The following is a 24895-nucleotide window of genomic DNA, read 5'->3' on the forward strand; positions in this document are numbered from 1 at the left end:
CACTCTTTGGGAGATGTCTGCTCGCGCCCAAGGCTGTCCACCTGTGAGAGCTTCCTGGTCTTGCCATCCGTGTCTCCAAGGCGGATGGCGTGGGTGCCTGGCCGGGTCCCCACAGGTCCCTGTTGACCGTCTCTAAGTGCAATCTGTCCACAGCCCAGCAACTGCTGGCCCTCCTTGGAGAACTGGGCTGCTGAAGCCCAACTTGTCCTCCCTGGTCACGTCTTGGCCTCCCCTTGGCCAGGGGTGTCCCCTTCCTGGGAACCAGCCCAAGGTGACTCGGGCACGCTGCTGCAAAGTGCACACCAAACCCGAGCTGAAATGCAGGTCGGGGGCATCCGCTCACCCCTCAGGTCACAAGTGCTCTGCACACAGGAGGTGTCCAGTAAGTGCTGCTGGAGGCTCAGCATCGAGGTCTATCACTGGAGTCCCGGGCTCAGGTTTGCCCCAAACCGACCTTCACTCCACCTCGTGGGCAGGCAGCAGGCGGCTCAGAGAGGTTATGAATGGCTCCAAAGCCACCCAGCAGCTTGGGCGGAGCGGAGGCTGCAGGCAGCCGTTGCCAGGCCAGAGCCCTTCTGTGGCGGGCAGAGGAGCGAAGGTGCAGGGTGGACTCTTGCTTCCAAGACCCCTTTGAAAACCTAGGACTACTCAGGACATGCTTTGGCAGAGAGACCAAGACACCCATGTGACCACACCATCCAAAGCCAGGCTGTTGACCATGGGGACACAAACCCAAGTTGACCTCTGTCACTCCACTCAAGGGACTGGGCGTGTGGCCCACGGCACCCAGGGAGGTACCTGCAGACCGACCGTGTGCACAGCTTGCCCCCTAGTGTCCGGCCCCAGAACTGCCCGGCAGCCAGCCCTGCAGGGACAGGGCACAGACTCAGGCTGCTACGTGGACAGTGGGTGGCACAGGGCAGGTGGCAGCTGGGAGACTGTGGAGCAGCCTGGTGAGGGACCACAGAGGAGGGAACAGGGAGACCCCCACTGTGATGGCCAACACAGAGTCCCCAGCCCGGGCCCACCACATAGGGCCACCTCTCAGCGGCATGCTGAACCCAAGAGGCAGGGACCCACCGTTCCCATTGCTCCAGAGGACCAAAACCACCTGGCCCACTCCACAGGCCCCTCCCTGCCCCTGGGCTGGTCCTCCTACTGCCCTGCAGGTGGTCTGACTCACTTTTTTTGGCAGGGGCTGCTGGGGACTGAACCCAGGGCAATTTACTGAGCCACATCCCCAGCCCTTTAACAATGTTTTTTGAATATTTTTTTTAGCTGTAGATGGACACGATATCTGTCTTTATTTTTATGTGGTGCTGAGGATCCAACCCAGTGCCTCACACATGCGAGGCAGGCGCTCTACCACTGGGCCCCAGCCCCAGCCCTTAAAGTTTGTATTCTGACACAGGGCCCCCCTAAGTTGCAAAGCTGGCCTCAAACCTGCAATCCTCCTGTCTTGGCCTCCCAAATCGCTGGGATTACAGGCATATGCCACCACACTGGCACTCTGTTTTAAAAGGAGAAAACGGGGGCTCCAGAGAGGTCGTGTGACTTGTCCGGGGCCCCACAGAGGTGAGGGAGTGGGGGGATATAGAAGAGAACCAGTAACACCCGGAGAGGCATGTTCCAGGGTCCCGCACAGTGGCAGGGACACGAAGTTCTGTTACAGGGCCTGGTGGTTTGGGCTACGGGAACCAGGGTCAGGCCATCTGATGCTCTAGACATTCTAGTGTCAACTGGGGTACAAAGTGCCCCGGACTTCCAAGACGGGGGGATTCCATGTGATCAGGAGAGGTCGTGGCCTCCGGGGGAGGCCGCTGGCCGGTGTCCTTGATGAGGGCAGGGCCGGAGCAAGACAGGAGGAGGGCAAGTCCCTGCGGCCCAATGCTCCCTGCCCAGGGGACATCATGGGGCATGCAGAGGGTTCTGGGACAGGCAGCCCCGAGGTCCCTGGAGGGACAGCCCAACCAACAGCAGTGCATTTGCGGTGAAGGATCCCAGTGACAGCCTGGCTCGGGGACCCCAGGTCACAGAGGCATGGTGCCTCCTTTCCACATAAAAGTCCAAGTAGAAGAGGGAGTCGGGGGAGGGAGAGCAGGGTCACACCACGGGGCTCTGCAGCAGGGAGAAGGTCCTCAGACAGCCTAGGTCCCGGGGGACCGCCAAGGGGCTGGGGGGGTGACCCTGCAGGTGACCCAGAGCCCATCCTCACTGAGGCCAGGGTGAAGTCATTGGCTGGGTTAGGGACCAAGGTGGTGGCAAAGATTTCAACCCCAGAAGGACATTCAGAAGCTTAATGGTCACACAGTGGACGTGGGGCAGGGTCCCCGGGACACGCACTGCTCCCAGGGTCCTGTCCCCTTCTGTCCTAGCAGAGGTGAGGGCAAGTCAGACATGCCGGTGATGAGGCCTGTACCCAGGAAAGTGGAGAGTCCTCCTGGTGATGCTCAAATGACCAGGAGGGGGGCACAGGGGGACGTGGACTCAGCTTCCAGGGCAGCCAACGGGGCTGCAAGGGGGCCCCTTACAGGCCTGGCTCCTCGCATGGCCCTGTGGGCCCACCCCGCAGCAGCCAGGCAGGGCCCTCCCGACCTCAGCCCCCACCCGAGGGGACCCCAAACACTGGTTCTGAGAACAAATCTAGAGACTGGGTGACAGCCGGGCGCAGTGGCCACGCTTGTAATCCCAGTGTCTTGGGAGGCCAAAGCAGGAGGATCATGAGTTCAAAGTCAGCCTCAGCAACTGAGTGAGGCCCTGTCTCTAAGATACACTAGGGCTGGGATGCGGCTCAGGGGTGGAGTTCAGACCCCCCTGAAGGACACAGGGCCAGGTCTGCCACAGACGCTTCTCGGGTAAGTGACAATGTGACAAGATGGCCCGTAGGCCCCACCCACACACTGGAGCCCGAGCCCAAGGAGGCTGGGTGGGGGCTGCTCTGTCTCCCCGCAGACCAGGGACCGGCCAGGTGAGGCCACAGATGGTGGTGGCCCGGGACCAGGGAGACACCAGATCAAAACATAAGACAGAATAGTCCCGCGGGCGTGGGGGCAGCGTCTGCAGCCCCGAGGGGGGGACCACTGAGTCCAGGAGTTGGGACTGGCCTGGGCAGCCAGCCCCGACTCAAAATTCACAGTGATACTTGGATGGTCCCAAGACACCCGACACATGTCGTCACCACACCTCAGAGTCACCTTGTGCAGAGGGCGGGCGTCACCAACTACAGAACCCTGAAATCCTAGGGACAAGAGGACAGGAAGTCCTGGGGACAGGCAAGACTCTGTGGCCGTCAGAGGCCGGTCCAGTGGCTTTTTTCAACATTTGGTGCTAAAAGTCATCTCCCCACTGCAACGAAATCCATGGCCCGTGGACAGTCACTGGAAGGTCCTCCTCGACGGGGGCAGCACCAGCCTTTGCAGCCATCTGACCCTGGGACGGAGACCTCTGCGGGGCCCCTCCTCCTGCCCGCCCCTCCTACCCAACCTGGGCCAGCCGAGAGCCAGGACTGTGGGACTGCTGTGCTCTGGGCACTGGCCCTGTGCACAGACCAATGGGTGAAGGCGCTGGCCACGGGGACCCTGAGGGGACGGCAGGCCACAGGGCAACAGCAGCAGAGGCGGGCAGCGCCTGGCCCCCGCCAGAGAGCAGTTCTGGGCAGGACCAGCTCCCAGCACTGGCCCCGGCCCCAGCGGCACACCCAGACACAGGCTCGGTTCTTACAAAGTTTATTGCTTCCACAGTGAGTCAGCTGTAAAACACGACAAACCCATTTCTCTTCCAGTAGAAAAGGGGCCTGGGCTGTCCCTGGGACCAGGGGCACTACGGGTCCCGGGGCCTTCCCACCTCCCCCGGGCACCTGGAGCTGGGGACCCGGGTGGCTGGGGTAGGCTGCAGCCACCCAGCCAGGGAGTGGCCGGCTCAGTGTACAGGACAATGTGGGTCAGGGAGGAGGGCCAGACCCTCGCCCGGGGCCGCTGTGATGGGGCAGGGCGCTGGGAGCCTGGCAGGGAGCCCTCTGCCCTTTGTTCCTGAGGCCCACTCAAAGCGGCTCCAGCCCGGGCCAGGCCCAGGGGCCGGGGCGAGGGGCAGGACCAGGCCCTGCTGGCCTGGCTTTGGCACTAGAGGCCTGCAGGGGACAGGCCCGTCCTCTGTGGCTGGGGCCACGCTGGCTGCAGGGAGCCGGGAGCAGAAGGTGGTGGCCATCCTCTCCCAGGAGAGGGCTAATCCACGGCGCCTGTGGCCAGGCCACAGGTCACCTGGAGAGAAGGTTCCTGATGGCTTCCTGGCGGCCTCTCCCGTCCCTGGCGCAGCTCCGTCCCTGAGTGTGTCTGCGCGCCTGGGCACGCGGGGTGCAGGGTGCGGCCGGCGGGGCTCAGGCCGTGGGGCTGGGGGGCCGTCCGCTGGGGGAGTCCTGGAGGAGCGGGGCGCAGGGGCTGGGGGGCCGGGCGGGCTGAGCCACCGGGTGGGGCTGGCCCCCGTCACCTTTGCTGCCCTGTGGAGAGAGGGGGAGCTGGGTCACCATCCCCGCCACCAGCCCGCCCGCAGCCCACACAGAGCCCCTTCCCACTGCCCACGGTGACACCGACACTCAGAGGCTGGACACGTCACCAAGGCCCTCCCTGGCTCAGTGCCCCACCTGCCCCACTCCCACCCCTCTCAGAGACAAGGAAACAGCCCCAGAGAGACCTGACCACTGCAGGGAGAGGGCTGTCCACTGGCAGCCTGGACGTGGCCTCCGCCCCACAGACACGCACAGCCTCAGGGAAGCACTGCACTGGGCAGCTGTCCCCAACAGACAGGAAGGGACCCTGCAGATCACGCTGACGGCCCCCAGCCTCGGTTAAGCTGGCAAAGCCACACACGTCCAGTGTTGGGGGGAAAGTCCTGGCGAGGGTGGGGGCAGCGGGACTTGAACAGAGGGACAGAGGACACAGAAAAGCACGAGATAGAACAGAGGTCGAGGGACTTGGGATGAGAGTTTATCTAGGTTCACACTCAAAAGTTGGAGTTAGCCAGGCACAATGGTGGCCCTCGCCTGTGGTCCCAGCGGCTTGGGAGGCTGAGGCAGGAGGATGGCGAGTTAAAAACCAGCCTCAGCAAAAGCGTGGCCCTAAGCCACTCAGTGAGACCCTGTCTCTAAATAAATAAAAAACAGGGCTGGGGACGTGGCTCAGTGGCCGAGTGCCCCCTGAGTTCAATCCCTGAACCAAAAAAGAAAGTTTGAGTTAAGAAGTTAAGAAGAAGAGGACAGTGATGTTAGGACAGGCCCCGTCCCAGGCCTCCCTACCCTGAGGACAGCGGGAACCCCCACCCCCCTGCTGCCAACCAGGGCCCCAGCTCACCACCCCCAAGGGCCTGCCCTGTTCCTCCCCATGGGCAGACCTAGGGCTTCCTGCAGAAGCCAGTCCTCCCCATGACGGAAAGTCTCCCTTAGGAGGAAAAGGGACCCCCTCTTGGGGACCTCACAGCCCTGGAGCCAGCATGTGAAGCAGGTCCCTCCAACTTCCCCCTCTCTTCCCCCGCCTGGGGGGGGGCAATGAGAAGGTGGGGAGGGGCCAGGGGTTCTCAGGAGGGCCCCCTCCCCGTCAGTGGCCCAGGCTGTCGACTGCACAAGGCTCCGGCCCCCCCTTAGAAGCTCTGCAGGGCCTTCCGGTTCTTATTCATTTAAAAATCCCCTCTGGGCTGGTGGAGGCCATTTCCCCTTCTCTCCAGCAAGGCGGCCTCCTGGGGCCACCCCATCCCCAGGTGCAGGGCAAAGTGGGGAGTGCCCTGCCAGGTCTGTTAGGGTGGAGGCCCCCCCAGGAGCTGCCAGCCCAGGCTGAGGCCTAGACATCCTGGATGGGCCGGGTGTCCTGGGGACAGGCTGCCCTTGGAAGGCAGGGGGTGGCTGGGGCTGGGTTCTGTGGGAGGGAGACCCCAGGTGTGTCTTGCCCCACTGGGGGGGGTGCCTAGGTTCTGTCCAGGGGTGCAGACACGGGGACCTCCCTACCCCCTCCCCAGGCTAAGACTGACTAACTGCCACCTCGGCCTGTCCCCAGGGACACCAGACACGCTTCTGCTGGGGGCTGGGGGGCAGGGACACCACCCAAGTGTGCCCAGCTCATAGGTCTCCCAGTGGGGTCCTTGGCGGGGTCCTCGGGAGGCGGGCAGGAGAGGGGCCTGGCCAGGATGCTCACCCCCCACAGCAGGGAGCCCTCCTCAGGACACCCGCTGGACAAGAGCAGGCCCCACCCCCTGTCTACCCGCTGTTCCCAGGTGGGCAGAGGGGCCACAGGCCTGGCCGGGACACAGCGTCCTCCCTCCTGCCAACCTGAGGCCCTGCCGCCGCTGCCCACTCCCCTTGACTTCCTCCTCTGGCCCAGTTCCTGGCCTTGGCAACTGAAGCCCGCTGGCGATGACCACTGGCCGAGGCGAGAGCACCCCATACACCCAGGTGGGCAGCGACTGAGACCCAGAGGTCTGGCCAAGGCTGGTGCGAGGGCGGTACATTTCCGAGAAACTAAAATAGCAGCTGTCCCCGGGCAGATACATGACTCACCCTGGCCCAGCCCAAGGCAAGCCCAGGGCCTTCGGCTCTTCCCCTCAAGACCTGGCCCCGGGAGCCCCGGGCACTGCCTGCTCCTCACAGGCCGAGCTTCTGGGTGAAAACCAGGGAGCCCTGAACGCCCGAATTCAGGTGCGTCTCCTGCAGGTGTTGATCTGAGCATGTCCCCAACTGCAAGGTCACTCACTGGCTGCTGGGCTGGAACCCACCTGTACTGGGCTTCCTGTTTCTTATTTGTGCTCAATCTGGTGACCTGTCCAGCAGAAGCAGTCCTGGATATATACAGCTGGTGCTCAATGGATGCCTTCTTTGTTCTTGATTAGTCTTACCAGGCTTAGGCCAATGTGTCTCAAACAGGGGTCCCTGAACCTTCAAGATGCCCCTAGGGTCTATTAAAATGCAGACCTCCAGCCCAGGAGGCCGCCCCAGGAGGCTCTGGCCCTCCAGGCCCCCCTGGGAAGAGGTTCAGGAGCAGCCGGCCTCGCCTGGACCTTGCCTTCCTACTGTGACCTCGAAACTGACCCAGAGCAGCCCACAGCCACCGGGGATCAAAGAAACCGCACTGCAGAGAGCTCCCTGGGCTGGCCCCTGGGAGGGGCTTTACCTGGTACCCACCTAGAGTCTTGCTTCTTGCAGCACAACGCTGGGAGGAGGCGTCATCAGGGATTCAGAGTAGGCCTGAATGGCCTCCTTATCCTTTGAGCCCTTTTTACTACCACTCCAAAATAAATAGCATTTGTCCTAGAAGACAACCAAGCTAATTTATAGTCCACGTCGGCCCAGCCGTGAGGGTCGCGCTCCGCTCTGTGTTTCCCAAAGCAAACAGGGGACAGGAAGGGTGTGGGGTTTTAGGGTCCAGCAGCTCTTCCCAGCCGGAGGAGGCTGAGACCAGAGGAGGCTGAGACCAGAGGAGGCTGAGACCAGAGGAGGCCAAGATGGGAGGAGGCTGAGACCAGAGGAGGCTAAGACCAGAGGAGGCTGAGATGGGAGGAGGCTGAGACCAAAGGAAGCTGAGACCAGAGGAGGCTGAAATGGGAGGAGGCTGAGACCAGAAGAAGCTGAGACCAGAAGGAGCTGTGGCTGCTCCTAGACCAGAAGCCCACTCTGAGGATGGCCAAGCCTGGCCAAAGAGGTCCGGCACATTACTTAATGTGCCTCTGGGCAGGGGGTGGCGAGGCCGATGGCTGGTCTGGGGCCATTGTGTCTCCTTTGTGGCTCTGGTGCTGGGGTGGAATCAGGGCCCAGGGATGCTGAGGACAGGCCCCACATGAGCTCCACTGGGACAGGGGCATTTTAAATCGACTGGACATAAGAGATTTTTCTGTTAAAATACTTAGGATTATTTTTTTTGCCCCGCAACAAAGACTTTAGAAAACTCTCTCCACAGAGACACGGGAACACACGGAGCTCATCGGAGTGCAATTTAGAAACTCAGGACACATAAAGACAGGAAAGGCCTGAGCTGCCGAGGCAAAGCGCAGGTGATGGACACGCATCCCTCATCCGGCCTCTGGCGAAGCTGTGGGAAGAGGCCCCACAGAACCCGGCCGAGGAAACCCCTCGTGGATGGGGCGGGGCGCTGATCTGGGGACAGGGGGGACCTTCACGCTCAGTCTCGTCATCCCCCTGCCTGACTGGGACAGAGACAGGGGCCAGCGGACCAGGGCCCCTTCTGTCCCAGCCCCTCAGAGGCTGCAGCAGCTGGGTGTCCTTGAAGGACACTGTGACATCTGTCTGCAGGGAGCTTTGCCCCCGGTCCCCACGGTAACCTGGGACACACTGGGCACTCACTTTGCTAGGCAAGTGACAACCAGCTGGGCCTCGGCTCCCGGCAGCAAGGGAGAGGGAGTGGCCAGGGGGCGCTTGGGAACTGCTCCCCAAGGCCAGAGGTAGAAGGGACGTGGGGCCCCGGTTAGAGTGGGAAGGGCCCACGGAGAGCAAGAGTACAGGTAGCAAGCAAGCAGGGAACAGAGCTTCCCAGGGGCAGGAGAGAAACTGGCTGGCACGGGGTCCCCAGGCCCTCAGGAAGCCTCGGGTCAACTCAGGTGTGCCCCTGGGGGGCCTTTCCAGACGCCTGCCTGAGAGCAGCAGCCCCCATCCATCTCGGCTGCTCACCCATCTGCCCTGTGCCCCGCAACCTGAGACCGCCCTGCTGACCCAGATCTGTGGGACAGACTATGTATTCTGGTCTGTTCTGAATCCCCGCCACCTGTGCCCAGCACAGCCCTCAAATAAGTGTCTCAGCAGATGTGTGCGAGCAAATGCCACGAAAAACAAACTGGTCACAGGGTGGCACACACCTGTGATCCCAGCGGCTGGGGAGGCCGAGGCAGGAGGATTGGAAGTCGAAGGCCAGCCTCAGCAACTTAGCAAGGCCCTAGCAACTTAGTGAGACCCCATCTCACAATAAAAATAAAAAGGGCCGGGGACGTGGCTCAGGGGTAAAGCACCCTGGCTTCAATCTCCAGCACCCGCCACAGATCTTCCCCTCTGCCCTCTCCTGATACAAGCTGCTCTCAATCTTGCTCGCTGGTTCCCTGCTCCTGACCCTCCTGGCCCAGGACCCGTTTGCCACTCAGGTGACAAAGTGACTCCTCTTTAAAAAACCCCAAGTTACCTGCTCATGTGCTCTCTGAGACTCCATCTCCTGTCCCTCCCAGGACTCCCTCCCCCAGCCACCTTGGCCCTGCCCGACCCCCCACTGTGCCTGCCCTGTTGCTGGCCCAGGGTCTTTGCACTGACCCTCCCTCCATCTGTAGCACTTTCTGGGTGCTGTGCACTTGCATCTAAGCTTGGATTCCAACACTCCAGAGGCCTTTCCTCTCTGTATTTGTCCTACCTCCTTGGACAGGGGTGTTCAGTCTGGGAGCCACATGCAGTGGCTACAGACCTTTCAAACAGGGTGAGCCGAATGGAGAGCTGCTCTAAGTGTAAAAGACACACTGGATTTCAAAGATTTGGGGAAAAATTTTGCAAAACTTCCCATATCTTTCCTGTTGGTTCTTATTGCGACAATAACATTTCAGACATATTCCAGTTAAATTCAGATGTGTCTTTGACATTCCGAGGCTGAGACAAACCTGCACACACTGACGTGGCTGGTGTCGCAGTTCAGCTCCACAGCAGGGGCTCTGGCTGGTCACTTTCTCTATGACCCTCTATCTTTGGTAAAATTATCTCTTCTCATATTAACCTGGCTCTCTCCTGTCTCCCGCCTCAGGAGTGCCAGCCTGGTTGCCCCCCGAGCGGGGACCTGGACGCCCTGGCCTAGCAGCCTGGCATTCACAGGTGCCCACCTGCTGAATGAGAGCCAGGCCTCACCCCCCAACGCCCGCTGCGGCCCCGGGGAGGTCCCAGGCCACCAGGAAGCAGAGCAGAGGCTGCGCAGGGTGAGAGAGATGCGAGGAGGCGGCAGAGTGAAGGGTGAGGGCGGATCAACCCGACGCCCGCCCGGCCCGGGTGCAAACCCGGGGCCTCGCGCAGTCACCTACCTGGCTCCGCGCCTGGTAGATGATGGGGACGAGCAGCAGCGCACCGCCCAGGGCCAGCAGCGCATACTGGGCGTAGTGCATCACCTTGGGCATCAGCACCAGCTGTGTGTAGAACGTCTGCAGCGGCTTGCCCTCCATGGCCCCGCTCTGCGGAAGGGCACACAGCTGGGCCCACGCGGCCGTTCCGCAGCCCTGCGCCCTCGCCCGCCCACCAGGGTCCAGGCGCCCACCTTCCCTCGGTGCGCTCAGTGAGACTACATTTCCCAGACGACCTTGCAGGGGCCTGAACCATGTGATCACAGCCTTACCAATGGCAGGCAGACCTGGCCCACGAGCCCCTCCCACGTGGCCGCCCTATCTTAACCTGACCAATGAGGAGCCGGAGTCTGAGAGCCTCTGGGGCCGGGGCTACGGGGCTACGAGCGGAAAAGCACGTGGCGCCCGGGGACTGTGTGGCTTGGACCAGCACGGGCTGTGAGCTGCAGTGACCTTGACCTTAAACTTGACCTATCCCTCCAGGCCACTAGCAATCTGGGTGAGGCTAGAAATAACGTAACAAAACAAAATAATGTATCTTAACAAAATTAAATTAAAAAATAAAAAACCCATAAGGAATTTTAAAAAGCTTGGAGAGAAGTTAAAGGAAAAATTTGACTTCCTTGAAAAACCAGCTACCCTTCTTCTCCCCGTGGAAGTGGGCACAGCAGTCACAAAATCACCTTACACCCCACCTGGGACGCACTGCTTGGCACCCCCATCTCATGGTCCTTGCAACCCACTGGCATGGACATAAAGTCTGGGGACAGTCCCATCCCCTGGCCCAGCCCTGCCCTCCCCCAGGGTCCCGACCTGCGGCTGGGTAGCCTTACCTCTCCAAACCACATCAGTGGCAGCACCACAGGCTGGATCTTCCCGGTTTGTCTGGAAGTGAGACAGAGCAGGTGAGTTGTGACAGGGTGCGGTACACAGATGTGGGCGGGGACGGTGGCTCCAGGGTCAGGAGGGATGTGGTTCTGGGCCACTCAACGGCTAGGCTGATGGGACTTAGCTGATTCCCATACACCCCTTTTAGAACCCCAATTTTATTCAAGTTTGTGATGCTCCCAGGTAAAAGACTGTTTCTGTCTCTCTCGCTGAGAGCAGGGAGGGCCATGTGACCAAATTCTGGTTGTTGGGATGTTCACAGAAGCATTATGTAGAGTAGCTGGGAGGAAAACACTTTCTGTTCTCCCTTTCAGATGTGTGAAATGCAGATGCAATAGCTGGAGCTCTGGCAGCCCTTTAGACCACTTAGACCACCTTGAAGATGGAAACCGCGTGTTAGGAAAATGGATCAAAATGAGGGGATGAACTTGGACCATGAATGTCTCGGGCTGTCATAGCACCCCAGGACGTCTGCCTCCCAATGTCCTCCAGAAGACTGAACGGATAACAGTAAAGCTTTGTCCTGTTTGAGTCACAGCTGTTGTGTCTCCTGCACTCTCAGCCAAACCTAATCCACCAACAACCTCATGACCAGCAGGACACTCTTCAGTAACTGCCCTGAAGGTGCCCAGTGTTGCTTGGAACAGCAAACCCAGGACGACAGGGACGGCCTGAATGTCCCGGAGGACCCTGGGCCTCCTCCAGGGCGTCTCTGTGCAGTGAACACTGCAGAATGTCCGACAGGGAGGGACGGGGTCCTCACAGGCCGCCAACGAACGTGTCTGAGACGCGTCAGGCATGATAAGCAAGCTGCGGAAATGATCCAGGACGGACTCCTAGAGAAACCCTCGGCAGCATCTGCATCTCTGGCAACACATAGTGAATGTAAATAAGCAGGGGACGCAGGGCAGGGGTTCCGCAGGTGACAGGGGACAGAGCACGGGAAGCTCCACTTAGTTTCCCGCCAGGAAGAGAGTGACCTTAAAACGTGTGCCACCGTAACAAGTAACAGAATGTCAAAGGGGCAGTAAAGGGCTGACAGACATGACCTCACCCGGGGTCAGGGTCAGCAGTGAGGTCTGTGGACAGTCTGCGCCCTGGACGTGCTGTGACAAGGACCGGCACCTTCGCTCAGCACTCTTCCTCCCGCACCCACCGCCTGCTGACCACGAGAGGACGTCAGACCCATCCCCACAGAGGCCCCCACAGCATCGAGAACAAGGAGACTGAGCCCAGTGGTCAGGAGGCTGAGGCAGGAGGAGGGCAAGTTCGAGGCCAGCCTCAGCAACTTGGCAAGACCCTGAGCAACTTGGTGAGACCCTGTCTCAAAATAAAAAATAAAAAGGGCTGGGACGTGGCCCAGTGGGTAAGCACACTGGGTGCAATCCCCATACTACTACTACTACTACTAATAATAATAATAAAATGGCATCGGAGCAGAACTCAAGGGGAAACTAAGGAAACGAGGAGCAGCGTGGATCCTGGTCCACCCAGGGTATGACAGGACACCAGGGCAGGACACAGATGTTCTGTAGTACGTCTGTAACTTTTCCATAAATCTAAGACTATTCTAAAATTTCCAGTTTATTTTTAAAGGAGTAACAAAACTCCGGGGAAGAGGCATTGCTGGTGCCGATCTGGCCAGAGAGCTCCTGCGCGGGGTTCAAGGGCCCGGGGGACATGAGCCCGCTGGCCTGGCCCTAGAGAAGGTCGGGCTGAGCTCTGAACCCGCCACCACACACACACACGCCCTTGGCCTGTTGCAGCAGGTGGACAGGGTGGTCACGCGGGATCGGCAGCCGGGCTCCCACCCAGCAGGCACAGAGCAAGCAGGGCCCCTACACGCCACGTGGACAGGGGTCCCCAGCCAGCCTGAGCTCGGAACGTGGGTGGCCCTTGGCCCTTTGTGCCCCGTTGGGCAGGAGCAGCCACCAGCAGTAAGCTGAGGGCCGAGGGAGCCAGGCTGACTGGCACGCGGCCCGTGAAGGCGCGGAGCAAGCACACAGTGAGCATCGACGCCCTGTGTGTGTGGGTCTGGGCTCCCGACCCTGTAGCTGTGCCCACGTGCCTGGGTAGTCTGTCCCTCCCTCCACGCCAGTTCTTTCTGTCCAGCACCCAGGCCCGCGTTCTCCCTTCCCCACCCACCAGAAGTCCACACGTTCAGCAGTTAACAGGGGAGACCGTGCAGCCCACAGCCCCAGGATGAATCCCAGCTCTGCCTCTGTGAGCTGTGCCACCTCAGACAGCTCTCTCAACCTCTCTGAACTCCACTCTCTTTCTTTATAAACAGGGAGTAGCAGTGGTGAGAGTTAAAATACGTGGCTGTTGTGCGGCCCTCGTGCGCTAGAATACGTGCAGGTGTGCAGCAGTGCCTGCTTCTTGGTGTCAGGTGTCCTGACGATGGCTGTCATTCGCCTGTACCCAGAGGGACCCTTCACTCCTCCATCCCCACCTGTGTGGTCCCTGTTCCTGGGGCCGGTGGCGCCACCACTCCGGGGATCCAAGCCCTGCCCAGGCCCTGGGGGCTGGGGCCGTCTCAAAGGTGCCTGAGCCCCAGTCCCCAGGTCTGTGCAGATGTGCCCTCGCGTGGCAGAGGGACTCCGCGGAGGTGTCTGGCTGAGCACCTTGACACGGGGGTGATCCTGGGTTATGAGGGCAGGGCCCCTGGAGACGGGAGCAGGAGGTCAGGGGCCGGGGACTGGACGACGGTGGAGCAGGACGTCAGGGGCCGGGGACTGGAAGATGCCACCCAGCACAGTGGGCCTGAGGATCAGGGCTTGAGGTGGAGGTCATGGGCCGAGGACCTTGGGTGCCTCTCTCTAGAGGCCCCCAGAGCCCCTGGGATGAACAGGCCCTGCCCATCCTGCCCTCAGCCCAGAGGCCCCTTCCAAACTGCTGTCAGGTGACCCATGTGTGCCGTTCCAAGCCACCAGTCTGCTACGGTGGCCGTGGGCATCTGCTACGGTGGCCGCGGGCACCCGCCACCCCACGGCATCTCTCCTTGTCATAGGAGCTTGTTGTCACTGCTGCTGAGTCAGAGCAGTGAGCAGGTGGCCAGGGACCCGAGGCCCCCGTCCCAAGCCTGCTTGGGAAGGAAGGGGCTGGGCTTGCAGCCGCGGGGGACACGCAGGCCCAGCCCAGCCCAGTGTCCTCAGGACCCAGTGCAGCTTCCCAGTGGGTGGGTGGGCTTGCATGTGTCACCTTCAGAGAAGGCCACAGAGATGCTGTGGGGACAGAGGGAGGGTGGCTTAGGGCGCAGCCTCTGCCCCTCCGAAGCCTTTGGGAGAACCCACGGGACTGAGTGTGGGTGCCTCGCACCGTCCCTGTGCCCGCCCAGGGGGCAGGCAGCACAGCGGCTCCTGGTGGCCGCTGTCTCTGGGCCCCTCCCGTGGCCACCCCTCCCAGCCCTCTGGCGGCAAGACACCTGGGGTTGAGGTCACCTGCGGTTGAGTCACCTCCACTGAGACACCTTGCTGGCTTCAGGGGAGGTGGGATGGGGCCGGCCAGCCTGGCAGCAGCCCCCGGCCTCCATCAGCGCCCAGGCCCCCAGCCACTGGTACTGGGTGGCGACTGGCCAAACCCCAGACCCAGACCCAGCCTCCTGGCTCCTTGGCCAAGGTCCCCACCTGGCCCAGTGACATGGAGGTGGCAGCGGGGGATCCTGGCTGTCATCAAACAGCCCAGCTACTAGTGGGTCCATTGTGCACCTGGGGTCCCTCCAGGACACCCCAGCAGTCGGGTCTGCAGGTCCCGGCCAGGCCGGGAGCCCGGTGGACAGGCCAGGCATTTACCAACCCAGACAGACGCTCACATTCCTGCCGCCCAGGAATCTCCCAGGAAATCTTCCAAACAGAGCCATTTCAAATATGCTGCAGAACAGGCCCCGACACGAAGCCGCACCGCGCCGCCTCTGGCCCATCCAACTCGGCATCGGGAGTGCCGGCGGGGACAGGGACTGGGACAGTGATAGGGACAGGGACGCGGCGCTGGTGCCTCAGGCGCTGCAGGAATGTGAGCCAGCACAAAGGCATTCAGTTCCCACAAATGGTGACCCAGAGTGACTGGTGGCCCGAGGCCTGCTCCTGCACACAGACCCGGGGGAGGCACACGTCTACACCGAAACTGGACGGGCCACATGCAGCCCCGCACGTCCAGCACATTTCACACCTGGGAGGGCCTGGCCCTGAGAAGCACTGACCCACTTCAGGACACAGTAAGCCTGAGGACCGGGTGCCACACACAGGCCACTGCGTGAGACTCTGTGTGTGAGGGGCCAAAACAGGGTCGTCCGCAGGGACAGGAGCAGACCATGGTGGCCAGGGGCCGGGGGAGGGGACAGGGGCTGCTGGTGGGGCAGAGTTCCTTTAGGAGTGGTGGGAACATCCTAGAGTCCACTGTGGCCCCTAGAATACATCACCAAGCGCTCGGCTGCACGCTTTCCCAGGGTGAGTCTCGTGGTGGGGGATTCTGTCTCCATAAAGCTCTTATTAAAAAAAATCAGTGCGCAAGCCGGACGCAGTGGCCCACGCCTGTGAGCCCAGCAACTGGAGGCTGAAGCAGGAGGACAGCAAGTTCAAGTCCAACCCAGAGACTAAGCAGGGCCTAGGGACTTAGCCAGACCTGCCTCAAACAGCAGTTTTAAAAAGGGGCTGCAGATGCCCATCTGTTGTGCACCCAGGGCTGGGCTCCATCCCTGGGACCCAGTTAAAAGGAAAGAACATCAGTGCTTAAAACCTCCTCTGGGAACAGATTTAAGATCAACACTTTGCCCGCCTCCCCCAGGACGGGACGGGACCCCGGCAGGCACCCTCCCATCCACACCCTGCTCCTGGGACAGGTCCCTGGGGTCCGAGACCCTGGCGGCTCAGCCTGCAGCTCCAGCTCCCGGCGTCCACTCACCCGATGCCTTTGATGGACTTGACGTAGATGCTCAGCTGCAGCTTCACAGAGCAGTTCATGGGGATCCCCGTGACCTGTGGAGAGCACACAGTGAGGACATGTCCCCTGTGTTAGGTCGGTGGCGGCGACTTGGTGGCGACTTAGTGGCAACTTAGAACAAAGCAGCCCGCACCGGAAAAGCACATCAATCAGATGCGGGCGGAAACGCCTGTCAATCAGCCAGATCTCCTGACTAACGCCTGTCAATCAGCAGGACCCCCTGGCCAATCCTGGAGTTCAGCCAACTCCCCTGACCAACTCCAAGGGGGCAAGGGACCCTAGAAACACCTTTTCCTGTCCCAAGCCCTTCCCTTCCTGCTGTAAGCCCCATAAAAGTCCAGTCTGGTCGAGCTTCCACGCGGTTTCTCCTCAGACCCTTCCCCTGTTCCCTCTGTGGGTCTGATGGAGTTCCGCCTGGGAGTGACATCTCAATAAAGCCTCCCCCGCCTGATCTGACACCCCGGGCCAGCCGCTGCCCGGGGAGCTTGCTGCCATCAACCTCGGGCGAGCAGCTGGCTGGGGGCCTCCCACCCTGTTCCAAGCACTGATGGGGGCTTCCCAAACAGCCCTCGTGCCCATGACGTCAAGGTCCCCTTGGTAGAAGGGACCGTCACTGGGTGGAGGAGGCCTGACCCTTTCCATCTGTCACCTTAAGGCCCCAGATGGCGCGTCTGGGCTGCCCCCTCCCAACCCACACCCAGCCATGGGGGCAGCGTCCTCTGGGTTCACTCCCCACTTCTCCATCACCCAGAGGGAAAGCCTTGGCGAGGCCTGCGGTCCCGGCTCTGCAACAGCAGGCGGGCCTCCCTCTCTGCCAGAACTGGCCTCGGCCAGCACGGGGCAGCGACCACATTTCACACAGAGCCCAGGATGGCTGTCCCGTTTGTTTATACGGCGTCACCTCCTGGTTTTTGGCAGGCTCTCGTCATCTCCTGTTTGAAGCCGCACTGATGGGCCCCTGTATGCAGGGAGCCACTTTGTGCTGGGCACAGTGGCCACAGCTGTGAGCCCAGCGGCTCAGGAGGCTGAGGCAGGAGGACTGCGAGTGCCCAAAGCCAGTCTCGGCAACTTAGCGAGACCCTGTCTCTAAATAAAATAGATTTTTTTAAAAAAGGGCTGGGGACGTGGCTCCGTGGTTAGGCGCCTCAGGTCCAATCCCTGGTACCAAAAAATAAAAACCAAAAACCTACAACAATCCACTTTGTAAGTGAGCCACTGTTTCAGAAAGTCAACAGCTAAAGAAGTGCCACACACAGACTCCAACCAGGAAGGTGCTTCCAGAACAAAGGCAGGAAATAACAGAGGGAGAGGCCCAGGTTGGAGCCCGAGGGCCAGGCTGGACGGTAGGAGCTGACCCCCCAGCTCAGGGGTGGCAGAGGCGCCAGGTTCGGGTGTCAGGGAGGGCCATCCCCGCCCGCAGGAAAGGGCTCGCCTCCCCTCACAGCAGCTCCCGGGCCGTCCCCAGCCTGGGCAAGAGGAGCTCCCGAGCCTGGAACCAGGAGGGCCACGGGGTCACCCCAGGCCCACACCACCCTCCTCAGAGAGACCGCTGCTATCTGGAGCCTGGATTTCCAGAGGGGCCCTCCGTGGCCAGCTGCTGAGCGGGGCTCACTGAGCCCCAACTACCTGCACAGCCCTCAGGGTGAAGCCGGCGCCTGCTCTCCCTCCGGGGGCCCGAGCTTGGTGCTGCAGGGCAGGGGGCCGTGGATGGCCCCAACCAGCCCGGCCAAGGTGCGCAAGCCTCTCAGGAAGCCCTTCCCCAGCTGTCACCACTCCCTGCTGGGGCGCGGGTGCGTCCTACGTGCCCACGAGAAGCCTCGGGGAGCCTGGGCCGCCTCCCCCACAGGCCCACTGCGTCCTCCTCTCAGTCGACCCTGGCTGAGTCCTGAGAGACCCCTAGTAAGTCCCCTGGGCCCTGGGAACCCGAGCGCCTGCCACCCTCTTTCCCTCCAGGTTCCAGGCCCTGCCTCTGGGCACTGCCTGCCCCAGGAAATCTGGGCTTTTGGCCTCGGTGGCCAGGTCCTGCCTGGCCCGCACCCCCAGGGAACAGGAACGTGGGCCACCAGGGCCACCCGCCCCCCGCCTCACAGCCCAGCAGCCACTGGGGCTCTCCCGGCAGGTGCAGGGTCCACGGCCCACACCCACACCAGAGGTCCCACACGGCACCCTGCTGCTCCGGCCAGCAGGACCCACCCGGCAGGGGCTCCCTCAACGCAGCCTCAGGGGAGGCGCCAGCCCCGCAGCTGCCAAGACAGCCGGCCTCTCTCTGGACTCCCAGCCTCTCTGGCCTCTCTACTCAGAGCCAAAAAAAAAAAACCCCTCACTCGCAGCCATCAGCGAGGGCAGGGGAGGCCGTGCTCAGGCGGGGTTCTCGGGAAGCCAGCGGAGAGGAGCCAGAAGAGTGGAGTCAGAGGGGAGGAAGGACGCTGGGGCTGGGCCCGGGGCTCCGTCAGAGGCCAAGGAGGTCCACGGAGGAGCAGGAAGAAAAATGGGCAGAAGGTCATCTGGAAGGGCTCTGAGGGGCAGGAGGGACGGCCTCCCTGCACCGTGCCAGGCCAGGAAGGGCAGGGGGTGGGTCAGGGACAGCTGGACCCCAGGTTCCCCGATAGCATCGAGGAAGCGGAATCAGGCCAGGCATCCATCGCGAGCCAGCGGGTTAGGAAGAGCTGGTCCGTTCACACAGCGGGCTGCCGTGTGGCCTTACAGGAGGGACTCCCATGGTCTGGGACCACACGGGTGACTGAGGGTGACCTGCCAAGTGACTGGGCCAGGCACAGACCCACAGTGTGCGGCCTCACTATGTGCAAAACCTGAGAACTTGGAACTCAGAAGAGAGCCAGGTGGTGTCCAGGGGCCGGGGCCAGGCCTAGGGACAGACTTTCAGACAGGAGGAGTCATTGGGCCATCGTTATAGGCCGTGTGACATGGTGACTGAGCCAGAGTCGGTGAGCTGGGTACTTAAAAACCTCTACGAAGGGGGACCCCACGTGCCCTCAGCAGGAGTGAGCGCGAGGCCCAGCCACTCTGCCCCGTGCGCGCACACGGTGACATGGACGCCCTGGCCTCCTATGACTTTTATGTCTCAACTTAAAAAATCACTTTTTAAAAAAAGTCTTTGGGGTAGAACCTGAGTGTCCACTCCAGGAGCAGAAACCCACAGAATCTTCCAATGGGCAGTGGGGGCCTCCGAGTCCAGCTGGGTACATTGCAGGGGACAGAGATGCCCGGGAGCCACAGGCCTGTCCTTGGGAGGGCACGGATCCCTCCTGGTCCCCACATGGGACGAGTCCCCAAGTCTGATTTATCTGCAGATGAGCCTGTCCCCGGCTGGTGTCTGGAGATCTTTATGGCACAGCCCAGCAGCCTCCGGACTTGCAGAAGAAGCACAGGCTGATAAGTCCTAATTAATTTACGATCCCAGGGCCGTTTATAGACCCTTATAAAAGGACAATAATATCCCTGACCTATGGAGCCGGGGTAAAGTAGGGACCTTTGGTGGCTCGACATTCTCCAAGTGCCACTGTCAAAGAACGCCAGGCCACCAGGCCGCCAGCCCCCAGCGATGGGTCAGCCCTGCACTGGGGCCACTCCCGAGAAACCACCCGCCCCAGTGCGTGGCGGGCAGGGCTCACCGGGTGGACGTCCAGGAACAGGGAGTGCTCCTCCGGGTCAGGGTGCAGCCCAGCCACTGCTTCTGCCAGGACGGGGTCGGCATTGAGGAAGTGAGGGTGGGAGAGGAACAGGGGTGCACCTGGAAGGCAGAGGACACAGGGACGTCAGAGGAGGGCCACGGCGGCTCGTCCAGAGGCCCTGAGCGGGGTCCAGGGTGCAGCCCGGAGGCAGAGCCGCAGTCTGCAGAGCTCGCCAGGGACGATGACCAGAGGCAGACGCCAACATCCAGCCAGGGAGGAGCCCGAGGCCCAGGCACAGGGACGCAGCGAGGGACGAGCTCTGGACTAGAGGAGAGTGACATCAAAGAGGGGTGGCTTCCAACAGACGCCAGGCCAGGAAGGCAGAGAGCGGGCTCTGGGGACAGCAGCAGAAGCCAGCAGGGGTGGGGTGCCTGGGGAGCAGGTGCGTGAAGGAAGACCGCGGGGGACGCGGGAAGGAGCGGGCCGGGCCTCTGCGCCAAGCTGAGTGCCGCTAGTGTCTCCGCAGGCCGCGCAGCAGGACCGGAGAGCTCAGGTGTCACACCTGGGCCCGCCACACACCTGCCCCCAGCAGCCCGTCTGAGGGGTGGCACGTCCTGGGTGAGCGGGGACAGCTGGCCACACCCTCCGAGTGGAAATCCCCACACAGAAACGTGAGGCCGAACCCACCATAGACAACCCAACGGGCAGACGCCAGCCCACGCAGACGCGGCCACCGCCCGAGGAACAGAGTGGACAAGGAGCCTCCCTGTGTCCCAAGGCTCCAGAAGGGACAGATGCTCAGAGACAGAAGCAGACTGGCGGTTGCCTGGGGCTGGGGGACAGAGAGAGGGGTGACAGTTAATGGGCACAGGGTCTGCTTGGGGGAGTGACAGTGCTCTGGAATCAAAGAGGCAGTGACCCTGCGATAGCATGATCGGCCAAGATGCCCGTGAATCGCACATTTCAAAATGGTCTACTGTGTGGTCCCAGGTCCCCCTCCTAGAGCCACCAGCCCCTCCTCCCCTGCCAGTGGTGACCCCGACTCGGGCCTACGTGCACCCCCCACCTCAGATCCTGGCCCCCACGGCTCTTCTCAAACCAGTCTGAGGTGAGAGCCAGGTGTCATGTCGCCTGTCCTCCCCAAGTCCTTCTGCTCCCCTTCCCGGATCACGCATTCTAGCCCGGCCCATCTCCACCTCCCGACACCCTGCCCTGCACGCAGTGTGCTTCTCCGTACAGCTGCCGAGTGTTTAAACCAGAGCTCTACACCCAAGCCGGAGCTGGTCAGCAAGGAAACGTCAGGCCAGGCGTCCTGGCCCACGCAACTGCAGAGGCTGAGGCAGGAGGATCGCAAGTGTGACGCCAGCCTCTGCAATTTAGCGAGACCCTAAGAATAAAAAATAAAAAGAGATGGGCACGGTGGTGCACCCCTATAATTCCAGAAGCTCAGGAGGCTGAGGCAGGAGGATCACAAATTTAAAACCAGCCTCAGCAATTTAGTGAGGCCCTAAGCAACTCAGCAAGACCCTGTCTCTAAATAAAAATATTTTTTAACAAGGGCTGGGGAGTGGGGCGCCGTGCCACACTCCTGTAATCCCAGCAGCTTGGGAGGCCGAGACAGGAGGATCAACAAAGGCCTGGGGAGGAAGGGGTGCTCCACCAGGCCTCCAACCTGGGACACCAGCAGCCGAGCTACGCCCCCGCGGCCCTGGGCTCAGACGGCAAGCCCACGTGGCTGCGAATACCTGCACGCAGACGTCCGAGCCTGCCGGCCACTTCATTTCCAAACACCCTGGAAGACACCAGCCCAGGCAATAAGCATAATTAATTTATAGCTTTATGGCACATCGAGCGATGTTATTGCCTCGGATGGAGATTAAGGAATGCTGTTGGGCAAGTCAGAGGCCCGGAGGCTTGAGATGAGGGAGTTCTGAGTCCAAGAAATTTCCAAGGCCTGGAAAGGGAAGCGTGTGGGTATTTTTTTAATCTTCAGGTAAAATGCCAGAGAAATGCAGAGGCAGGTGCACCGAGCAGCACGTGCAAGAATGTTCTAGTAGCACCCCAGCCATGGTCAGAGCACAGGAACTAGCCAGCAATCCCAGGAGCTCAGGAGGCTGAGGCAGGAGGATGGAAAACTCAAGGCCAGCCTCAGCAACTTAGGGAGGCTCTGTCTCAAAATTCTTTAAAAAGCGCTGGAGCTGGAGCTCAGTGATAAAGCACCTCTGGGTTTGATCCTACGTACCAAACACAACTGAGGCCCCACGGGAGCTAGGTAAACAGCGGAAGGGGCCGGGCGGTGGGCTGTGCTCCCACGGAGGAGCACCCTGTGGGTGTGCACCTGGGTGGCCACAGCAGCATGTGGTGGAAAAGCAAGGACAAGGGCACGTGCACCGGGATCCACTCCCAGGAAGCCCAAGCCAGGCAGAGCTGGGTGTGCAGGGTAGGACGGGCAGGGCGTGCCCGGATGGGAGGCTCAGCCGCCGGGCGGCTCGGCACCTGGCGTACCTCCACTTAGAGGAGGGAGTCGGTCCTGATGGGTGTCTGAGTCCTCCCGTGCCCCTGGGAGTCTGCTGTGGACATGCCGAGAGTCAGGGCCACCCTCTGCAGGGCCTGGCCCCAGTGCAGACCCTCCCCTGCTCTCCGCCATTGCTTCCCTTGGTGCCAGCCTTCCCCGCAGAGCAGGAGGCCGAGCGTGAGATGCCAGCCTGGCCTTAGCCCAGCCCAGCCCTGGCTACAGGGACCAGTTCACAGCTGGACGCAAGGCTGACCAGTCAGAGCGACCCTGGGACCCTGGCTGCAGTGAGGAGGACCCGGGGCTTGGTCTCTGGTGGACTTCCAGCCGGCAGCCACTGGGGGTTCTGGACCCAGCCCAGAGGACAGTCCAGCTGAGGCCTGGTGATGGGCAGCTTCTAGACGGGATCTGCCCTGGACTGTCGGTCACGCTGACCAAGTGCAAGTGTCCTTTTAGGCCCAGCATCTGCCACTTGCCACCCAAGGTCTTGCAACCCTGCTCCCAGCAGGCGACTCCACCTTATAAGCAGAGATTCCCAGAGACACCCACAGTGAGACGGGCAGAGGATGGTGTCCAGGTGAACTGCACAGGCCCCAGGGCCAGGCCCTCTGCCCTGGTCTGCCTGAAACCGGGGATGCCATCCGGTCTCTTGATGACCCTCCCTCCTGACCCCGCTCGGTCCACCCTGCACAACCCCCTCCTCTAGCTGGAGGACGTGGCGGGAAGATGAGGTCAGCAAGACCTGGCCAGGCAGAGGGCCAGCTTCTTGTCCCACCAGCCCTGTGACCTCAGTCACACCTGCCTTGGGCCTCAGTTCCCCAAGAACAGGACCCACCCTCATGTCCAGATGTTCAAACACAGTCTGAGTGGACACTACCTGCTGGGCACAGCCCTGGAAACCGAGGGACCAGCTGGACAGAAGGCCAGGGTGCAGGGAGCCTGCAGAGCGCCCACAGCCCAGCTGAGGGACATTAGGGACAGTGTGCAACAAACCCCGGAGGAGCAGCCAGAGACGAGAGGTTGACGGGGGATCAGCCAGCGGCCACCTGAGGACAGGGTGTGGGAGCAGGGCTGGCCACCAGGCAGAGGAGGGACACAGAGCCCCACTGGGCACAGGGTCTGGCCTTGGCTGCAGCCAGAGGGCGAGGCCTGTGCTGTCCAGGGGTCCTGGCGGGGCCCAGGGCAGGGCCTTCCAATGGGGCCCAGTGGCCTCCATGAAGTGTCCACCATGGCGGTCACCATGCCATGTGGCTGGGCATCTGACCTGCAGCCAGTGTGGTACAAGGAGAGCGTTTTCAATCTTACGTCAATTAAATTAGTTCCAACAGCCACAGGAGGTGCGGGGACTGGTGGGCAGGACCAGGAGGCCAGAGGCCAGATGGATGGGCGAGAGGAAGGGCCCCGGGCCGTGTGGGGGTGAAACCACTTGGGTTTGCACACAGGGTGAGGGGTGAGGAGGGATCGAGCTGACACCCCAGCAGTTGAGCAACTGAGGTGGGTGCGCCACAGAGATGGGCCCAGGTCCCGAGGCAGCAAGGGCGACCCAGGACATTGTGCCAGCATCAGTGATCAGCCCGACACCTCGGAACAAGAGGGTTTTGCATAACAGTGGGCCCGCGCCAGCTCCTCGGGCACCAGGATGAGGTGAAGGGTCCTTCCCACCAAGCCTCGCTCTCGGGTGCAAACGGGCGTGGGAGACAGATCTTGGCCTCAACCCCGGTGCCCACGCCTACAGACAACCTGGCTCTGGGGTAGCCTCAAGGGTCCTGAAAACTAGCAGCAGGAGGACACAGAGGGGGCCAGAGGGGCAGGACCTTGCTGGTGTCTAAGAGGAAGGGCCATGAGCGGAGGAACACTGGCCCCTCCAGGAGCAGGGGGGGGGCAAAGAACTGACAGCACTACCAGCTGGCCAGGACCTTGACCGTGGCCGGCTGGACCATGACAGGCCTCTGATCACAGACTGTGAGGTGACAGGTCTGTGCTGCCCTAAGCCACGGGCTGACCTGCCACCTCCTGTTATCATCAGCCCTGCTCCCTATCTGCGGCCTAATAGGATTATCAGAGGACAGAGGACAGAGATTAGGCAGATAAGCCCCTCTCCCGCCCACCTCCTGCCCTCCACCCAGGACACCTACCGAACCTGCAGGTGCTGACGTTCTGAATGCCGGACTCCAGGCACGGGCAGAAGCCTTCGTTGGGCGGGTAGACTGACCCGTTGGCAAATAAGGTTTTGGGGGCCACAAAGCGATAGGTGGGGATGCCCTGAAACATCCCCGGCTCCTGGTAGATGAGCTTCATGGACCTGCAGGGGGCAGACGGGGCAGATGACCCCAGAGCCCCTGGCTGCCCCCTACCTGACACAGGTCGCCCCAGGGAACCATCTCGCCCACCTGAACGGCCCCCTCCTGGGGCCACACCTGGTGGCCTCTCACCCAGGGAAATGCAGTGTGGCCTCCCCGACCAGGCCAGTCCACTGTCCACAACCACACAAACTTTAAATCAAAAACTGAATATAAGCCGGGCACCATTGTGCACGCCTGTCATCCCAGCGGCTCAGGAGGCTGAAGCAGGAGGATCGTGAGTCCAAAGCCAGCCTCAGCAACAGCGAGGTGCTAAGCAGCTCGGTGGGACCTTGTCTCTAAATAAATACAAAATAGGGCTGAGGACGTGGCTCAGGAGTCGATGGCCCTGAGTTCAATCCCTGATACCCCCCCCAAAAAAAAAAAAAAAAAGAATCAGTGCCACACATCCGAGGGCTCAGCCAACCATGGATGGAAAGCCAAGCCGAGAACTGACTCATCCTGTGTTCACAGGATGGCCCCAGGTCAGCCAGTCCCACCTGGTCCATGGAAAA

The 24895-nt window shown here is 61.4% G+C and overlaps 1 protein-coding gene across 4 annotated transcripts in view; it reads right to left on the minus strand.

Annotated features, from left to right (window-relative positions):
- Positions 1 to 3708: 3708 nt before the first annotated feature.
- The window catches only part of SCARB1 (scavenger receptor class B member 1), a 58027-nt gene continuing 36840 nt past the window's right edge, over positions 3709 to 24895 (minus strand). For 2 of the 4 annotated variants that reach the window (XM_081285258.1, XM_081285256.1), the window contains exons 7-13: positions 24177 to 24343; positions 19530 to 19648; positions 15859 to 15932; positions 10905 to 10956; positions 10036 to 10182; positions 7160 to 7285; positions 4354 to 4492 (exon numbers count right to left, since the gene is read on the minus strand). In XM_081285258.1, coding sequence (XP_081141384.1) covers positions 7160 to 7285; positions 10036 to 10182; positions 10905 to 10956; positions 15859 to 15932; positions 19530 to 19648; positions 24177 to 24343 — 685 coding nt within the window. In that variant the 3' untranslated portion in view covers positions 4354 to 4492. Of the gene's footprint in view, positions 4493 to 7159; positions 7286 to 10035; positions 10183 to 10904; positions 10957 to 15858; positions 15933 to 19529; positions 19649 to 24176; positions 24344 to 24895 lie in introns of all 4 variants that reach the window. The other 2 variants (XM_081285259.1, XM_081285257.1) reach the window with 1 other exon arrangement.

This window comes from Spermophilus citellus (genome assembly GCF_964194105.1).
Source record: "Spermophilus citellus genome assembly, chromosome: 3".
NCBI lineage: Eukaryota > Metazoa > Chordata > Mammalia > Rodentia > Sciuridae > Spermophilus > Spermophilus citellus.